The 18,844-nt window shown below is 38.4% G+C and overlaps 2 protein-coding genes across 6 annotated transcripts in view; one reads left to right on the plus strand and one right to left on the minus strand.

Moving 5' to 3' along the window:
- Positions 1 to 714: 714 nt before the first annotated feature.
- SERP1 (stress associated endoplasmic reticulum protein 1) lies at positions 715 to 2,964 on the minus strand. Its single transcript, XM_079704592.1, has 3 exons — positions 2,523 to 2,964; positions 2,156 to 2,231; positions 715 to 979 (listed from the first exon to the last, which is right to left on the minus strand). The coding sequence occupies exons 1-3, from the start codon at positions 2,604 to 2,606 to the stop codon at positions 939 to 941; spliced, it is 201 nt and encodes a 66-aa protein (XP_079560718.1). The 5' UTR covers positions 2,607 to 2,964; the 3' UTR covers positions 715 to 938.
- A 324-nt stretch (positions 2,965 to 3,288) lies between these two features.
- Positions 3,289 to 18,844, plus strand: part of EIF2A (eukaryotic translation initiation factor 2A) — a gene marked incomplete at its 5' end in the record, with an annotated part of 38,028 nt that continues 22,472 nt past the window's right edge. For 2 of the 5 annotated variants that reach the window (XM_079704395.1, XM_079704393.1), the window contains 3 exons: positions 3,313 to 3,340; positions 12,645 to 12,714; positions 17,608 to 17,682. In XM_079704395.1, coding sequence (XP_079560521.1) covers positions 3,313 to 3,340; positions 12,645 to 12,714; positions 17,608 to 17,682 — 173 coding nt within the window. Of the gene's footprint in view, positions 3,341 to 3,990; positions 4,080 to 12,192; positions 12,242 to 12,644; positions 12,715 to 17,607; positions 17,683 to 18,844 lie in introns of those variants that run through there. The other 3 variants (XM_079704391.1, XM_079704392.1, XM_079704394.1) reach the window with 3 other exon arrangements.

The raw sequence follows: 18,844 nt of genomic DNA on the forward strand, positions 1-18,844 counted from the left end.
TGGTATTAAAAGTGCTATTAACATGCTGTCTTACGGCACACTGGACTCAACAGTATGTCCTGATGAGGCATCCATTTTTAGTACTGTTTTTCCCTAAAATGTTGTGAGAATAGACCCCTTTGATATATTAAAGTAATTCTGGTGAAATCAATGGTGATATAAAACCTTCCCTGACTTTACTCCACCATGGCTGCTTTTAGTGAAACCGAAGTGACTAAGTTATAAAATGCTCAACCAAGTTGTTTTCTTATGGCCTCTTACGTTAGTATATTCACTCATGCAAAATCCAAGGTAGTGTAATAGAAATAATATTGCTAAAATAGACGTTGTGGCTATAAGCATCTCCCTTTATATTAGGCATGTAGAAGCTTTTTAAAATTTTTAGGTGCTAAAGATTTCGGGAAAACTAGGCTAACTGTGTAGTTGTTCCATTTATAAGCACCTTATTACAGGACGGTTACATGACCCTCTATGGGAGTGTGCTTTCAAGAAATAGTAATAAAGTGCCTAGCTATATAAAAACCGTAGGATTCCAAATTTTAAATTAAGCTAATTGCATTTACACATTAGGGCTAACAAAATCTAGACCCTGTCTACACAGATTCGATCTAATTACCTATATTGTATACTGTTCTAATAACCACATTAAAAAAAAAAAAACCTTACTCTTTACTGACTGAATAAGTAGGGTCCACTACTGTAGCTTAACAAATTTTATTGCTTTATTCATGTGGTGCTTTTGCAAGGCACTGTGGTATGGACTAGAAAACTTGGAATGACTTGTGAAGAAACCTTGGAATGACACATGAAGGATGATATGAAAAGTCATTCTGAGGCAGGATGCTTTACTGAATTGTTTTTAACCAGGGTATCAAACATCAGGAATGAGTTCAAGTTAAAATTCACAGGAGAATGGAAACATCTTAAGGTCAGTCACTTCACATGCCCATCCTGATACTTTGAATAATCTGGAAAATTGCTGTAAAGAGAAAGAGCAAGTATTAAAACATGCTTGGAATAAAACAGGCCTGGCAACTGACAAATATTAAGGTAGTTCAAGAATCCAAGAATACCCTTACAGTTACCTGCAAATACTATGTAACTTCATAGTAATATGAACACAGGCCTACCGTAATAATACAATTTTTTTATGCCTCAGCTTCCTTGAAGTTTATGCCAAAATGTCTAGAGAGTTACCAAATAAGCAGCGATTTTTAGAAAGAAATTAAAGCACCAAAGCAAAAAGGTTTTTCTAGCATACAATTATTTGGGTTTAACCCTAAACATTAGGTGTCCTTGGCCTGTAACATATGCACATTTTCTCATTCTCACAAGACTGAAATTCAATCTTTAGGTTACATAAATTGCTTGGCTCTTGGCCATTTATCAGGAAAGCTTCCAATTGGTATGTTTAGGAGACAGGCAGAGTGAAATGTTTAAGAGAAACCTCAGTAACTTTAAAATGTCAGAACGTGTAAAACAGAAACAAGTATTTCCATATTAACAGCTTGCATATTAAGATGAAGAGAAGAAGGCATTCTGTAATTCATCTCCATGGGCAAGAGTCGACTACTCTAACAGCAGTCTGCCCTGATAGCTATTTTTTCCTACCATATGTCAAACATTTCTTTTATTAAACTAAAAACATTTGTCTCGCACGTTAAATTGCCAATCAGGTACAAGTTCCTCTACAATGAGTCAATTCTCTGCACTAGCTTTACTTTATAAAATATATCCAATTTTGACATAAAGACACTAGATTTTGGAACATGTTAAATTAAGTTCGAACATCCGCATGTACATGATGTTCATAAGCTTCTCTTTCGCAAAGGCTTCAAAATATTCTAAATTCTCATTCTGGGAGGTGTTTCTGTTTTTTGTTTTGGTCTAGTATTTGTCAACTCGATCATTACTAAGGACCTGACCTCCTTTTCTGCTCTCTGTGAGCTCAAATCAAGCGGGGAGAAGTTTCTAGAGCACCACCCTCTGTGCATATGTGGGACAAGTAATTGGGTTCAGATAAAACAGAATTATGCGGAGCTCCCGGCAGGTGGATTGAGAACTATGCGGGCAGGATTCACCACTGATGGATCACCACGTCATCCCCAACCCGTCATCCAACACCCTACCCGATGGTCGCCCCCAAAACACTTACCAGAACCACAAACAACAAAAATGAAGAGAGCCAATAACCAGGGTCCTACAGACGCCTTCTCTTCGGGAGCATTTCTCTGCAAAAAGGAAAATCCACGGTCTCCAATACAAAAAAACCACTCTGACCCCGGGCTCTTACCCTGCACCCCGGGCCAGGTCGCCGGGTCCCTGCACCTCACTGGTCTCCCCTGCGTTCCCGAGCCGCCCGGCTCCGGCACCCACCTCCCTGAGCTCCCAACTTAAGAGTCCGGCTCGCGGCCTCGGGCCCTTGAGTCGCCCGGGTCTGGGGAAGAGAGCTCGGCGCGGCCCCGGGGCCCGGGCCTCATACCCGGCTGCGGAACCGAGAGGGGCGCCCGCTCTTCCCTTACCGAGGTCTTGGCGACGTTGCCGCGCTGGGTGATGTTCTTGCTGTGCTTCTCGTTGGCCATACGGATCCGCTGCTTGGCGACCATCTTCGCGGCGCAACCACCTGCCCCGGCCACCCCTGGGCCTCGCTCGCTCACTTCTCCTCGGGCCGCTGCGACCGACGTTCCGCTCCCGGTGCCCGCGCCGCCGGAGCGAGGAGGCTCTCAGGTGGGGCGCTAGCTCCGGCCGCTGGGCCTGGGCGCGGGGGCTGAGTCCTTAGCTGGGCGCGGGCCGCCGGCTGACTGACGACGCCGGACCGTCCGGCCGAGCAAGAGGGGCGCGTGGGAGGAGGAAAGCAGGCCGCCGGGATATTCTCGCGTTGCCGCTGTGGCCTCCGCCGGGAGCGTGGAGTGAGAGAGAAAGGGAACGCAACGCGACACAACGCAACGACCGAACGGTGCAACCCGTCGCCTCGAACTACTTCGGGTTCGGCTGCCAACGTCAGCATTGGGCCGACTCCGCCCCGCGGAAGTGCACGCTCCGCCTGCTGAGGAAGAGGGAGAGGGAGGGCGAAGGACGGCACTCCAGCCTTAGCCCCGCCCCTCCACGCTCCGTAAAGTGTTGCCCCAGAGCTGCGCGTGCGCGTTCGGGCCCCTTTTTGGCGTCTCTCTCCGACCGGAAGTGAATTGGCCCCGAGGCTGGCGGCCCCGGAAACACCAGTTGGCCGTCTCACGCCGGAGGAGACGTGTTGGGGCCGGGTTCGGCTCTCGTGAACTCTGACCCAAGCATATGAGTTTCTTTTTCCGGGACAAGATGGCGCCGCCCTCGCCGCTCCTTACAGGTGAGCTCTGAACGAGCAAGGGATTATTTCTTTAGAGCAATAATTTTTGTGTCTGTAATCTTGGGCACCACCCGAGAAGCCTTGGAGTCCGATCCGCCTTTTCTTGTGGATTGTAGGAGAGCCGGAGGGCCTTTTGGATTTCTTGGTGTAGCGTGGCAGTCGGAAATTAGGCTCTAGCCTCGGGGCTCCAGCATTCCCCTTCCCTTTTGCTCGTCCATCATTCTTTCCTGACACTTCAAGTTCTCCAGGAATAGAGAAAGGGGCATAAAAACGAAGAGTGCTAGTGGGATTTGTTACTCTGGATCTGCAGTACTGGTGTTACACTAGCGCTTGCTTGGTGACAGGCCCCGTTGACAGGGTGAAGTCATTTAGCTCTGTAATAAGAAAAAAACGTAAACGTGTGACTCGGTCTACTAGAATAACCACGCACATTAAATACACCTGAATTTAAGTGATACCAAATCCTGCACTCCTTGCTTTAATGAAATTTGTGGGACTGCGTAGGGCGAGTGGAGCTGCGGTAGTGTAGGTTTTAAGGGGATAAGAGTGTGGTCTGGGGTGGTAGCACATAATGAACATTATAACGATAAAGTAGCAACGTTAGAACATTACAGGATTCCTCAGGTTTCGAAGCTAAGGCAGAGTTTATAATGTTGGAGAAGATAGTAAACTTAGTCTTAGACAGTGTCGGCGGTGACTGGATTAGAGTAATGGCTGGAGTCTCACATATGAGCATCAAGTAAGGAGAGGGGAGTTGGGAGGGAAAAGAAGGATATAAGTTACCAATAACTTAATAACATATTAAGGAAAAAGAAGCCATTGAGAGAAAGGTTGTCTCCTTTTGAGGAAAGGGATCATTTCCCCCTGAGACTTGGAAGGAACCTTAAAAAGCTTTTGCACTTTTCACCATTCTACATTTTGAGATCTTTGTTATTAAGCACCCTGCCCATTCATATTCAATCTGGCTACCACAGTTCATTCACCACACATTTATCAAAAACTGGCTAATTTGTTAGATAACATGCCAGGCGGATACTGCTTAAAAAGTAACTAAATGAATTTATTTCTGTAGCTTCATAAAGGTAGCTTGTATGTTACTTATCATTTTGGAATACTAAATGCTTTTTTTGAACTTTAATTTAAAAACTGGTACATTTTAAAATTTGATCTTTTTTTCCCTTTTAAAATCCTTACAGTGACTGCTTGCAGGGTAAATTCCATCCTGTTTAGCAGAGCATATGGAACCCTTTATAATCCTTGAATAGCTCTTGTCATTCATTTTACTCCTTGCCATCCTATCCTATTTTGTTCTCCATCAATACTGAACTGCTCATAAAACCCTTGAACAACCTATTTCCTCAGTCTAACGCTACCCTCTTCCTCTTGATTTGGCTGACGTCTTTTTATCTTTTAAATTTCCTTTTAGACATCATTACTTTGTGAAGTCTTTCCTTACTCTTCCCAGATAGTCTTTCCCCAGCCTGTTTTGGTACCTCATATATACTTGAGGTTTTTTTTTTTTTTTCCCCACTTATCACATAAGATAATTATCTAGTAGTTTAGATGCTTTTCTCCCCTGCTGGACTGAATTCCTTAATGGCAGGGGCAGAGCCTTATTCATCCCTGTCTTCTCAGTACCAAGTACAATGCCTGGTAAACAATAGACACTAAGTGTTTAATGGAAGAATAAATTAATGAATGATAACCACTTTATTTGTAGTCAGATTAACCAAGAGTGACAGTTTTCTTACAGTGCTTAAGATCAAGGACTTCGTAGGAGCTTAAGGGTTATCTAGTCCGTGTGCTCCAAATAGTCTCATATTTATAGCAGCTCAGAGAAATTCACATTGCAAATTGGCAGAGTCAGGATTATATTCAATCATTCAACTCCATGGCCCATTTTTCTTTCACTAGAACACACTGATTAATCTTTTAAACATTCTTAGTATAGGTATTTCAGTCAATAATAGATTCTTTTACTTCCAAAACCTTTTTTTAAATATAGACTTATGGGACTTTGGAGTTGTGAATAATTTAAAGATTATCCAGTAAATTTTATTAGTTATGACTTTTAATTGGAAATGACAAAAAGCTAAAGCAGGTAAAAAGGGGATTTTTTAAAAATTAGTTTATTTACTTTGGGCTGCGTTGGGTCTTCGTTGCTGCGCGTGGGCTTTCTCAAGTTGTGCGAGCGGGGCTTACTCTTCGTTGCAGTGCGCAGGCTTCTCATTGCAGTGGCTTCTGTCGTTGCGGAGCCCGGGCTCTAGGCGTGTGGGCTTCAGTAGTTGTTGCACGCAGGCTCAGTAGTTGTCGTTTGTAGGCTCTAGAGCGCAGGCTCAGTAGTTGTGGCTCACGGGCTTAGTTGCTCCGTGGCATGTGGGATCTTCACGGACCAGGGCTTTGAATCCGTGTTCCCTGCATTGGCAGGTGGATTCTTAACCACTGCACCACCAGAGGAGCCCCGAAAAGGGCATTTAAAAAAAAAAAACAAAAACACCTCATGTAACCTTAAAGCTTCTACTGTTACATCCAGGTATTCACATGACTCCAAAAATCTGTTTTTCTTCCTCCTTCAGCTCTTGCTTTCTTTCCGATTAAACTTATTGTCAGGTTGATGTTCCGATCGGGAGCTCCAGGTTTACAGTCAACCAGCTCAACAGCCCCAGAGGCAAGTGCACATCTGTGCCAGTCTCAAGGCTGGCTGTCTTTGGCTTGCCTCATGCTCATCTTTGAATCAGTCAATTTTTAATCAGATCACCAGGACCAAATTATATTCTCACCCCTGGATATTTCCCAAAGGAAAACTAAAGTCTCCTAAAAGGGGGGCCTGGATGCTAGGCATGTAAAACAACAATAGCCCTTACATGAAGCCCATATTGTCCAATCAGCTTGCCTAGTTGAAGCCATTGAGATAATCAAGACTGAGTCATTTTCTTAAATTGATATATACTTCAGTGGGTGTAGGCATTGGAAAAAGTACCATACTATAATGATCACCATATCCCTGGCATAGGACCCTTGTTTGTTGAAGTCCAGTAGTTTTCTCATATTAACTCAGGCTTAGAGCAATAAATAGTATGTGAGTATATAGAAAGGCTCGTAAGTTTTTAAAAGATACTATGTAGGTACAGTATTTAATGTAATTGTTGTTTTTAAACAGTTATTCTGTGTAAAACTCTGGCATTTATTTGTTGCTTTAATGAAAAGAACTGTTAGCATTCCAGATTTTTCTTTCCAATAGAACATATTGCTGATCCTTTTTGATTAAAGGGGAAAATCACTAAAAATAAGGAATCATATCAAGTGTCAATACACTATGTTAAGCTATCCCCACATTTTACTCACTGTTTTACATTTAGTCACTTCTAATTAAAATGAATTCCTCATTAGAAATTCATATGTAGAAAAAATTGTTTCAGTTATTGAAAAGAGTTTGAGTCCATATTTATTTTTGCTTTTATTAACTTATAATGTAGTTTATGTTCTGTTATGAACCTGATTTTGTGTTTCTTCTGATAAACTTTGTATATTCATGTATTCAAGTTTGTATAAGAAGTTGCTCAAACTAATAAATCCAGTATAGTATCTTAGTGGTTCCAAAATGTCTTACAGCACTTTCTCATAGTTATGCTTCTATGTAGGGAAGTGTGAAAGAAAATATTTGTTTTAAATAGTGGTTTACATGTATGAACAAAACTATAATGACTCAATATGACTTTTATGATGAATTTAATTGATAATTAGTTCACATATAACAGACATATCTATTGTAAAGCATCATCTACAAAGGTTGTCTAATCTAATGGGAACCAACAGTATTATCAGTGTATGAAGTAGCTTTGATATGTACTTCTGTCTTGCAGAATGTTTTTATCTTAGTACAAAAATCTTGGTCTATTCGATTTTTAATTTTAATTTAACACCTCTGTCCTGTATTCCCAGGCAAATCAGTTCTTGAGAAATGTTGACAGACTTTTGATTGGTTTTATTTCTTGCCGTATTGTGAACAAACTATTACCAAAAAGGGATGGGCTTTGAAAAAGCCTTTTTATTTTGATATAAATTAAGACTTGAAAGAAGTTGCAGAGAGAATAAAGAAAGTTCCTGCATATCCTTCATCTAGCTTTCCCCAATGATAATATCTTATAGTATATTAGCCAAACCAGGAGATTGACACTGGTACTGCTCTCGTTATTTGGATTTTACTAGTTTGTGCATGTCTGTATTTTATCATGTATAGATTCATGTAGCCACCACTATCAGGATATAGAACTGCTTTACCACCACAGAGATGTTACCCATTTATCATTGGACCCTCCTTCGAACTCTAACCGTTGGCAACCACTGATCTGTCCTGTATCATGATAATTTTGTCATTTCATGAGTTTTATATATCCTGGTGAAAAGCCAACCATTTTTTTTTAGTAAGTTTTTATAGCATGGCTGAACATAATGATTTGTGATAAATATTGAATAGCAACCTTAATATAATACAAAATTATTGAGACTACCTAATGAAATTATCTTGATTATTATTCAAGGGACAATTGAAAGGTACTTCTAAATTTCAAACAACAACAGTTTGCCTTTTTTTCTCCATCTCTATGCAAAATACAAATGTATTTTCCTTAAAAAAAAAAAGAGTGTTATATAAATGGAATCATAGACTATGTAACCTTTTAATTTTTGTTTTCAAAATGTTCTTTATTTAGAATGTGAATATATGCATGTTGAAAAGCAGTTGATTAATTTGACTCAAGATTTTGCTTCTCCAGAAACATACTAAAACCAGTCATTGAAAGCCACATGAGACTGAATGCTACTTGAGCAAGAAAGACATGGCACTTTTCACACTGACTTTTCTGTCGGTGCTGCCTTCTGAGATTTTGGGGTAATAATCTGCATTATTAAGTTAAGTGGGAGTTTTACCCCCCTACTCCTGTCTTAGTCCATTCTGGCTCCTGTAACAAAAATATCATAGACTGGGTGGTAAACAACAGAAATGTATTTCTTACAGTTCCGGAAGCTGGCAAATCCAAGATCAGGGCACTGGCAGATTCAGTGTCTGGTGATCACCTGCTTCCTGGCTCATAGACAGCCATTCTGCACTGTGTCCTCACATGGTGGAAGAGACAAGGGACCTCTTTGGTCCTTTGGTGCCTCTTTCATGAGGGCACTAATCCCATTCATAAGGGTTCTTCCTTAATGATCTAATTACCTCCCCAAAGCCATTCTAAATACCATTAGGGATTAAGTTTCAACATACGAATTTGGCGTAGGGGTACGTAAACATTCAGTCTTAGCAACTCTTTTGGGATCTTCTACATGTCTTAGTTTGGGATGTAAGTATGAAATAGAAATTTTGGAAAAGGAAAACCTTGTACCCGTACTGGTTGCCCTGAATACCCTGAAAGTTCCCACTGCTGTGGCCAGAAGGCTACCTTCATGGGTTCTGAGGTACAGCTGCCACTTTAATATAACGTACGAAAACTTTGAATTATCACCAAGTAAACATTGTGGTCGGTAATAACAGCAAAGTCAACAAATACAGAGGACCAAGGTCACTAGGTACAAGTGTCATGAGAACACCAGAAGCTGAGAGGAGCTAGGGAAAGCTTTTTTTCTTTTTTGCCAATCACTTCAGGCATCTTTTAAGGCAATAGAGCCTGGCTTGATTGCATCATCATATGGCACATTTTAAAAGTATTGCGGCTTCATTGGGTATACACTGATAATGTACCGTTTTGTTTTCCTAGGTAAGTATGAGAATTTTGAAAGAGCGATTAGTGAGTTAAATTGTCACTGCAGCTTGTGGGGGGGACCTCATTAGGCTAACAGAATTATATGCAACCTAGCAATAACGTGTAACCTGACAACTACAAACCCCCTAGTTTGGGAAATTCATTTTTTATTAATCCCTCAAATAAATGTTTATTAAAACCTTAACTGTAGTATTAAGAAAAGAATGGCTTGTTTTCCTCTAAATCATAATGTATTATACATTATATTGCAGCAGACGATTGATTTGGTGACAAGAAACAGCACAGCTTTGCCTGTGTAGTAAGAGAATTTTGATGCAATACTTGATTTTAGCCAGAACGCCAAGAAGCAGTTGAGAATTTCTGATGCTGAAGAATTAAACTTCATAGTTTTCAAGTCTTCTAGGAAAACATTTCCTGGCACAAAATGTTTACTAAATGTATTAGAGATTTTTAGAATAGATATCGTCAGTGTTTCATTCAAGGTGTAGCAGTAGACTGAGCTCCTTTTGAAATCATCATTTTGAGTGTAGTGACGGACTCATTTATTAAGATCCCTAATGCCTAGCACGTGGAGCTGTGCAGGGGCCAGGTATAGAGCCTTGTAGGCAGTAGTGTGAGGAGTTTAGATTTTGATATATGTAGAACACTTTGCTAGACTCCATTCTATTCAAGGGCAAACTACCCACAGCAGTTTGGTGACTCAGTTTAGTATATGAGGAAACATGGTATCCAGTTGTATACTTGTGGATATCTGACCAGAAACTCATTATTCAATTACGTGTTTACTCCCTTATTTTTCATCATTTCCACTAGAATGGAAGCTCCATGAGTACGTAGATTTTTATCTTGTTTGTCAGTGGTTCTTTTACTTTCATTCTAACTTAAAAACAAAAAATTTATTTATTTATTTATTCATTCATTCATTCATTTTGGCTGTGCCAGGTCTTAGTTGCGGCATGCGGGATCTTAGTTGTGGCGTGTGAACTCAGTTGCGGCATGCATGCAGGATCTAGTTCCCTGACCAGGGATTGAACCCGGGCCCCTTGCATTGGGAGTGTGGAGTCGTATCCACTGGACCACCAGGGAATTCCCTCAGTCTAACTTTAACTTATTTACTTTGGGAAGGTAGATTATATTACTTTCAATATCTGAAGATTGAGCTAGTTAATTTACAGGTAGAAAATTGATGTTATGAGAACTGTCCCTTGAGAAGGGATAGGAAATAGGGATCAGAGTTGGAGCCAAGAGGGGCCCCTAGCTACCAACTTTGCTGCTGAAGAGTGGGAGATTTGTGAATAGCTGGCAGAAAAGGAAGGAAGTGAAATTGTAGCCATGGACTTCAGTAAAACTTTTTTCTTTCTTCAGCTTTTACACTGTTGCTGCTAGCAAGAGTTCTAGCTGATAAAATAGTTACAAATCACCAAGTCCTGTCAGTTTTCTCTCTTGAATATTGAACACTTATTCTCCACTGTCCATTTCCACTGCCCTACCCTAGTCCAAGTTTTGTATTGTTTTGTTTTTTTGTGGCCGTGCTGCTCGGCTTGCAGGATCTTAGTTCCCTCCACCAGGGATGGATCCCGGGCCCCTGGCAGTGGAAGCTTGGAGTCCTAACCACTGGATCACCAGGGAATTCCCGAAGTTTCTATTATCTCTTCCTTGGGACTACTGCAGAGCATCCTGAGTAGTTTCTTCACATCTTACTGCCTTCTGGTTCACTGTCTACACTGTACCAAGTTGAGCTTTTCAAATTGCAAGTCTGGTTTTAAAAATCTGCCTAAAACTTTTTTGAAGTTTCCCAACATTCTTAGGCTGCAGTCCGACGTTGCCTAACTTAAGCCACAGGATCCTGCTTGGTCTGAGCCCTGTTTTCTTCTCCAGATCCACCTCCTTCCAGCCACGCAGGCCTCCTTTCCATTCCTGTGACACTGTCATCTCTCTTGTCATGGAGTTTCTGCGACTGTTACTGTTCTCCTTGCTTGTTAACTGCTATTCGCTATTCATCTTTCAGATCTCAGCACACAAATCACTTACTCAAGGATGCTTTCCCTAACCTTCCATTTTTAGATTAAAACTCCATATTATTCACTCTAGTAGCCTCATATCTTTCCTTTGTAGCACTAAATGCAGTTAAGAGATTTCCATATATTTGACTAATTATCTGATTAGTGAGGTCAGGGACAGGCTGATTTTCCTCCCTATTGTATCTGCAGTACTCAACATAAGGTTTTGGCGGTAGTTTTTTTTCCTCCAGTAAGCATTTGCTGAATGAATGAATCATTTTATTTGGTTCAGCTTTAGAAGCTTCTAATTCAGCCATTTTAAAAACGTATAATCTAGTTCTGTACATGTTTCTGCTTATTTAATCTTGAACTTTGTTCCCACTTAATTTTTTAGAATATTACTATCATTGGGAGCTTAGTAAATGAATGTGTCTCATCCTGCTTGTTCTCTTAGCTTGAGAAATTGTAAATATATTAATAATGCCATATTTTTAAGAACTTTGAATGAATTTATACTATATTTTTATGTTATTATTTTACATAAAGCACACAGTATTTTAAAGTTTATATTTTGCTGATTGGGCACAGATTCAGAGGTGGTGATGCATCTAAGTTTCCACAGTCAGATAGGAACTGAGGTCTACCTTTGAGTTCATGTCCTTTCTACTATAGTACAACTGCCTTTCACTGGTGACAGTTACAATTTTGAGTTTTTAATTATAAAAGTTACTTGAGAGAGTAAGCTGATACAAAGAAGATTTAACTTAGACTCAGCTTCTAATTCTGTTTGCAACATCCATACATTTTGAAAATGAGATTAGAAAATAATGTGAAAACAATACTAAGATCACTTTTTTCCATTTGAATGAAGGAATATAAGTATGAATGCTGTATCTCAATGCAAATGCATAGATTTCTTGTAAGATAGATAAAAGTGGATTTATTGAAGTAGTCTCCTTAGAGACTAAATGAATATGCTCTGTAGGAAAAGAAGTAAGAGGAATATTACCTGTCTCAGTCAGTTCAGGTTGCTATAACAAAGTACCACATACTGGGTAGCTTATAAACAACAGAAATTTATTTCTTACAGTTCTAGAGGCTGGAAGTCTGAGACCAGGGTGCCAGCATGGTCAGGTCTGGTGAGGACCCTCGTGTTTGTTGACTGCCAACTTGTTGTATCCTCTGTGTTTTTCTTGTAAAGGTACTAATCCCATTCATGAGGACTCCACCTTTGTGATCTAATAACCCCCCAAAAGGCTCCACCTTCCAATCCCATCACATTGGGATTAGGGTTTCAACCTGAGGATTTTTGTGGAGACACATTCAGTCCATTGCATTACCTATTTATTTCTCAGCGATTATATGATTTTATGCAAAAGAGGAAGAAAAGTGTGCCCTTTTAATGCTGATGTTTGATAGTTCTATGAAATGTTTAATGATTTCATTAGTATTTTGACTGAAAGCTTTTTTAAAAAAAACATTTGTGATAACTGAGTATTTATTAACAAAGTAATGGTGGTTCTTTCCCTCTTTTTTCTTTAGTCCAGGGGTCAGAAGGACTATACATGGTGAATGGACCACCACATTTTACAGAAAGCACAGTGTTTCCAAGGTATGGTTTATTTTGTCGAGTAATGTTACAGAGAACTATACAATGCATTCTAAAGTATTTTTGTTGTTATATTCTGAACAAAAAAGAAAAAGAACAGATAAGCTAGTTTCTTGGGACATATTATATAATATTAACAGAAGATGGAAAGAATGAAAGAATGCATATTCTCTATCAAGAAAAATGATCTTTAGATTTGAAAATAATAGCTTAAGCATGTTTAAAAGAAAAGGTGTAGGCAATAGTGTAAGTCAGTTCATGCCTCTAGCTTAGAAGAATTTTATCTTGGAGACTGAGGAAAAACCTGCAAATGTGATAGCCAAACCACTGCCTATAATCTTCGATAAATTATGGAATGAGAAAGATATAAGAAATGAAGAAATATACAAAAAAATATATACATATAAATATATAGCTAGATAAATAGAGAGACATTTTTCCCAAAAAGAAATAATGGAAAGGTAAACCAAAAACTAACAAGAGTGATTATCTATAGGAGGAGAGAGAATTGCAAGATCCAGGGGACATGTCTGTAAATGAACTTCGGTATATATAGTTTGGACTTTGGACCAAGTAATTGTTTTAAATTAAAAAAAAAAATTTAAATGGAAAACGGGAACAAGTGAACCTAGCTTTATATTAAGCTGGTGACATAACCATATGATGATGTACAATATTCTTAAATGCATTCAATAGTTTTATTATTAATAGAAAATTGATGTTGTCCTTTTAGATCTATTGTAGGGTAAAACAAATACATAATTATATTAATGTCATTAGGAACCAAAGTTTCAGCGTAAGAGTGAAGTGGGGAGATAGACTTGCGTGTATCAATATGAATTCATGATTTCTTTTCACAAAAACATTTGTATTTCCTAGTTCTGTCCACTCTAAAGGTCTAGAGCCAGTGTTAACCTGGTAGCAGTAAATACCTCACAGATTATGATCTCTAAATGCCATTCTTCACTAAAAGGAACCAGTTCCTTGGAGGAGTGGTCAATTCCAGGTATAGGACAAAAAATGTATGAGTTGAGCCATACATATCTTGTGCCAGAAAGCAAGGAAGTTATAAAAGGCTAATGGGGTTTTGCTAAACTGTCACAGGAGTCAACCTGAAGGGGTTTATACCAACCTTAGATGGGACAATTTGAGCATTAAGAAGAATAATGACTCTAAGAATTAAGACATGTTAAGTCTAAAAAAGTCCTCCTCCCTCCAAATCTTACTGGTCAGCATTAGAAATCAATGGGATCCTTGTTCATTACTTTGAAAATTGATAATGAAAGAAAAAATCAAGCATTTATGTTGCCTTTCCTGTACAGACTATTTTTCAGTAACCAAGCTGTTGATGAGGAAAACTTCTTTATAGAACAGTAATAAATTTAAAAAGAATGATGGGATTAGATAATCACCATTTCGTTATCCTAAAGAAGTCATGTATCAGTGGTTCTCAAACTTTTGCATGCATCACAATCATCTGAAGAGCTTGTTAAAACACATGATACTGTTCCCTCTTCAGATTTTCTGATTCATTAGATCTGGGGCAGGGGCCCAAGAATTAGAATTTTTAACAAGTTCCTAGGTAATGCTGACACTGCAAGTCTAGGGACCACACTTTGAGAACGACTGATCTACACAAATGATCATTAAAAGATGCTGTTAGATGAACTGTTGATAGGGAACTTTGTAATCAGGCTGGCATCATCTGACTCTATTGACCATTTTTTTTTTTTTTACTAGATTCAGTTCTCTAGAACCTTGTTACAGGAAATATGGGCCCAAGATCAGCCATACCGGCATCACCTTGAGCCAGTGCAGAAATCAAACATCAGAACATCTCAGGCCCTACGCAGCTTACTGAATCAAAATCTGTATTTTAACCAGCTCCTCAGTGACTTGTATACGCATTAATATTTGAAAAGCACCACTTTAGAAAATAAGAGTCTGTGTTAAAGCTTTTGTGCTACACTTCATTGGGGTGTGCAATCCCAAGGCAGCAGGATTGAGGGGGAAAGGGAAATGAGACAAGGAAGAAGTGAAAGCAAATATAGAGTGAGTTGCACTGAACTGACCACAGATTCACAAAATCCATCCAAGTTGCTTGGTCATGCAGAATTTCTCCGGAGAGGTTGTATAGAACCACTGTGCCTTAGAACAATCTCTTTTGAAGAGGATGGGTACGAAATTGGTCTGCAGCCAGAATCTTCTTTTGATCTGTTCGGGTTGAATCTGAGTGCCAGTGCTTCTCTTCCTGCTACTGCAATAGGCATAATGGAAGCCGTGCTGAAATGTGGCCTTCATTCTTGGAGAGTCTGAGACAACCAGTGGTGTTAGGAGATGAGGTGGCCAGGTGTCTTCGTTGAATAGCTGGTGCCTGGGAGCAGGAAGGATTAGGTGAGTCTGAGGAGGTGCATAGTGAGTCCAGTACAATCTCAGTATCACTAAGAGCAGAACAAGGAGACATTATGTGTCTCCTGGTAAGTTTCAATAGGAACTATGCGGTACTTAACCTTCTATGAAGATTTTTAAAAATCTGCTTCTAATCAGGCTTTTAGATGAATGGTCCTTAAATTTGGCTGCACATTAGAATGACTTGGGGAGCTTTTAAAAAACCGGATATCCAAATACTGGCTATTAAATGATAGTAAGGAATTATTGTTAATTTCATGAGTTAAAGTGGCATGGTGGTGGTTCTGTTTTTTAAAAATGCCCTCGTCAGTTAGAGATGCATACTGAAGTATAGAGTAAAATGATATGACATCTGGTTTTGCTTTAAAATATTCTGGCATTAAATATGAAAGTAGGGAGTAGATAAAAGAAAATTGACCATGAGTTAATAATTATTTAAGCTTGCTGATAAGTGTGTAGGGGGGTTATCATACTTCTTCTCTATTTTTGTGTATATTTGAAATTTTTCATTTAAAAGATTGTTCCAGAAGGAAATAGACAAAATTTTCCAATTGCCAAAATTAAGAAAAGAATTGAAGTCTGGATACTATAGTCTAGGAAGCTTGCCTTCATTCTTAAACATAATTCTAGAATGAGTTATTAAAAAGACAATTTATAATCATTACAATAAGGAGGTAATTATTGGAGTCAAAATGAGCTTGCTAAGAATAAATTGTTTCACGTTTATCTCATTTCCTTTCTGAGTAGAATTTCCAGACACATCAGAATAGAACTATAAACATGATTTTAGCAAAGTATGTGAGAAATGAGAAAGTCTTTTGGTTGAATGATGTTTAGTGACAGAGTTGTCATTGGTTAAGAGCTGTGAAGTCAGCTAATTAGTTGATTTAGTTTGAGGGAAGCACTGTTGGTGAGCCACAGGAGCTTGTTCAAAGGTCATCCAATATTCTCATAATTAATTTAGATGATAGCTTAGAATGATGTTTTATAATTTATATTTTACTTAAATCTGTGAAGAATGACTAATGCTTTTAAAAGAGAAAATGAAGATATAAATAGATATCAGTAGGCTGGAATAATAGACCAAAAGTTGGGTAGGATTTAAAGAGAAAATTGTAAAATTCTGCCTTAAGGTTCAGAAATGACTTGCACAAGTATAGAATGGAGGACATCTTGGTCATAGCTATTTATGTAAGGGAGTGAGAAAAAAAATGTTTTCGTAACTACACAGAGGATAAGCTACCATTATTGTATGATTGCAGAAACACAAATGTCATCTTCAGATGAATTAATGCAATGACAGTGTCCAGGGCTTCCCTGGTGGCGCAATGGTTAAGAATCCACCTGCCAATGCAGTGAACATGGGTTCGAGCCCTGGTCCAGGAAGATCCCACATGCCACTGAGCAACTAAGCCCGTGCGCCACACCTACTGAGCCTGCACTCTACAGCCCGCGAGCCACAACTACTGAAGCCCGTGTGCCTAGAGCCTGTGCTCTGCAGTAAGAGAAGCCACTGCCATGAGAAACCTGCGCACCGCAACCAAGAGTAGCCCCTACTTGCGGCAACTAGAGAAAGCCCGCACACATCAACAAAGACCCAACACAGCCAAAAATAAATAAATAAAATAAATAAATTTATTTAAAACAACAACAACAGAAACAAAGACATTGTCCAGTTTAGAAGGGGTGTACTAGTCAGTTCTCTGTGTGTCGTTATTCGACAATTCAAGTATTTGTTAGCCACAAAGTTCTGATCTAATGTTGTGACTACACATATGGACATCTACTGTACACACACGCACATATTTCTGTTTGAGTCTTAATTATCACTGGGAGGTGTACTCACAGTAGCCATCTCCAGTTGAGAAATACGGTACTTAAAGTTTTGATCGTTTGATAGAAGGTTGCCAAGAAGTTCAAGTTCCACAGGTTAGATTTTGTACAGAATCCTGCATCCATATTTTTTTAATGTGAAGATCCTCTTATCGTTGTTATACTTTCTGTCTCTGCACATGAGAAATTGATGGAAGGTCTTTGTCCTTGAAATCCAGGGTCACTTCTTGGCCACTTGAGGATATTTTGTCCACCATTGTTTTGTTATGCAGGTAGTTTGGGAAATTCTTCACAAAACCTCCGTGTTGAAATCCTTCAGCTCTCTCAAGATAAGGGGTGACAGCTGGTAGCTTCCACATACACCTACATTTTTGGGTTTTCATACCAACTAGTTATTTACCCAAAAGGGCTCTATTTCTTACTTAACATTGGTCTGTTGGTATAAAATCAATTTCCAGCTTTACAGTGGTAGTTGGCACTGCATTTTAAGCGAGAAAGTATTTTTGGTAGACTAAAGCATTTTGGAATTATTTTCTAAAATTTATGTAAGTTCTTAGTCATTAAATTTGTGGTAAGATTGTGGATTTTTGATCAGATTTTTTAAAAAAAATATTAATGCTTATTAATTTAAGCTTTTTTTCTTGTTATTTTCAGAGAATCTGGGAAAAATTGCAAAACCTGTACCTTTAGTAAGGATGGGACCTTGTTTGCCTGGGGCAATGGAGAAAAGTTAGTGTTCATTTATATAACATTTTGTGTGTGTGTTGTGAATATAAAACATAATTGTTTTGTGTGAATAACATGTATTTGGATGTCATTGATAAAGTCCATCTTTTAATGTGTTGGTGCTGTTAGGTATTATCTCCAATATAACATCCATAGAACATCTCCAAAGTTGTTAGTTTCTATTTATGTGCCAGGACTTCTTTGAGTTCTCTAGTTACTTAGAATTAAAAAGTAACATATGAAAAACGGCAATTAATTTAATGCAAAAGAAGCTGAGAGGTTGTTTTAAATAGTGCTCTAAGTGATTGGTTAGGGTTTCTTAAGTTCTGCACTAACATTCAGAGAATAACTCTCTTTGCTTGTTTATGGTAGATACCTTATATCTTTGCTGTTAACTTACTAACAACTGTCTATATTTATTACTGTTAGTTTTATTGTGTATAACAGCATGTCATCTAAGTATAAGTTATTCAAAAGTATGTTTGGTATAGTCTGTATTACATAAAATAATCAGATTACAAAATTGGTCTTGCAAAAAAAAAGTATTTTGGTTCAGTTCATAATTTCACTTAGAAAACCAATTCTTTTCTATTTTCCATAGTCACTGTATTTCAGTTCACAGCAGGAAAATGCCTGAATATTTGTTGCTTGGTTTAAAGTTATTTTTGTTGTTTTTAGCCAGATATAATATCTTAGGTTTTTTAAAGGGGGAAAAATGATTGCATCCTTTTGAAAAGTATATTTTAAATGTTTCTTACACAGTGGTACTATATTCTGAGGTCTTTCAGCTATCAGGTCAGATTGAATTAACACATGATTTTTAAAAACGCTATGATTGCATTGAGTTAGTTGATTCACTTCTATGACTATAAGTAGCTGGCAGAATTAGCTTTTATAATTAAAAATGTTCATCAGTATTTTATTTTTTTTTAAAGTTATTGAATCCAACCAACAAACTACTACTCTCAAATTATTAAGAATATAATTATATTGGGTCTTATTCACAGTGTTAACAGACAGCCTTACTCTCAGCCTCAAAGAAAGGACGTACTCTCAACTTTTCTTATTTCTTTAGGTGTAACCTATTGTGGGTATTAGGGGTTTTTTTTTCAATCCATATTTTATTATTTTTCTAATATTTATCTATCTGTATATTTATTTATTT

The sequence above is a fragment of the Hyperoodon ampullatus genome (genome assembly GCF_949752795.1).
Source record: "Hyperoodon ampullatus genome assembly, chromosome: 5".
In the NCBI taxonomy this organism is placed as follows: domain Eukaryota; kingdom Metazoa; phylum Chordata; class Mammalia; order Artiodactyla; family Ziphiidae; genus Hyperoodon; species Hyperoodon ampullatus.

What these genes read in the sequence shown, in the direction of transcription:
- SERP1 (XM_079704592.1), bottom strand. Translation starts at nt 2,606, where the DNA reads ATGGTCGCCAAGCAGCGGATCCGTATGGCCAACGAGAAGCACAGCAAG. An exon ending in GCAACGTCGCCAAGACCTCG is followed by an intron (nt 2,232 to 2,522) that starts GTAAGGGAAGAG and finishes TCCTTTTTGCAG; the next exon opens with AGAAATGCTCCCGAAGAGAA. An exon ending in TTTTGTTGTTTGTGGTTCTG is followed by an intron (nt 980 to 2,155) that starts GTAAGTGTTTTG and finishes TTCTCTTTACAG; the next exon opens with CAATTTTCCAGATTATTCAA.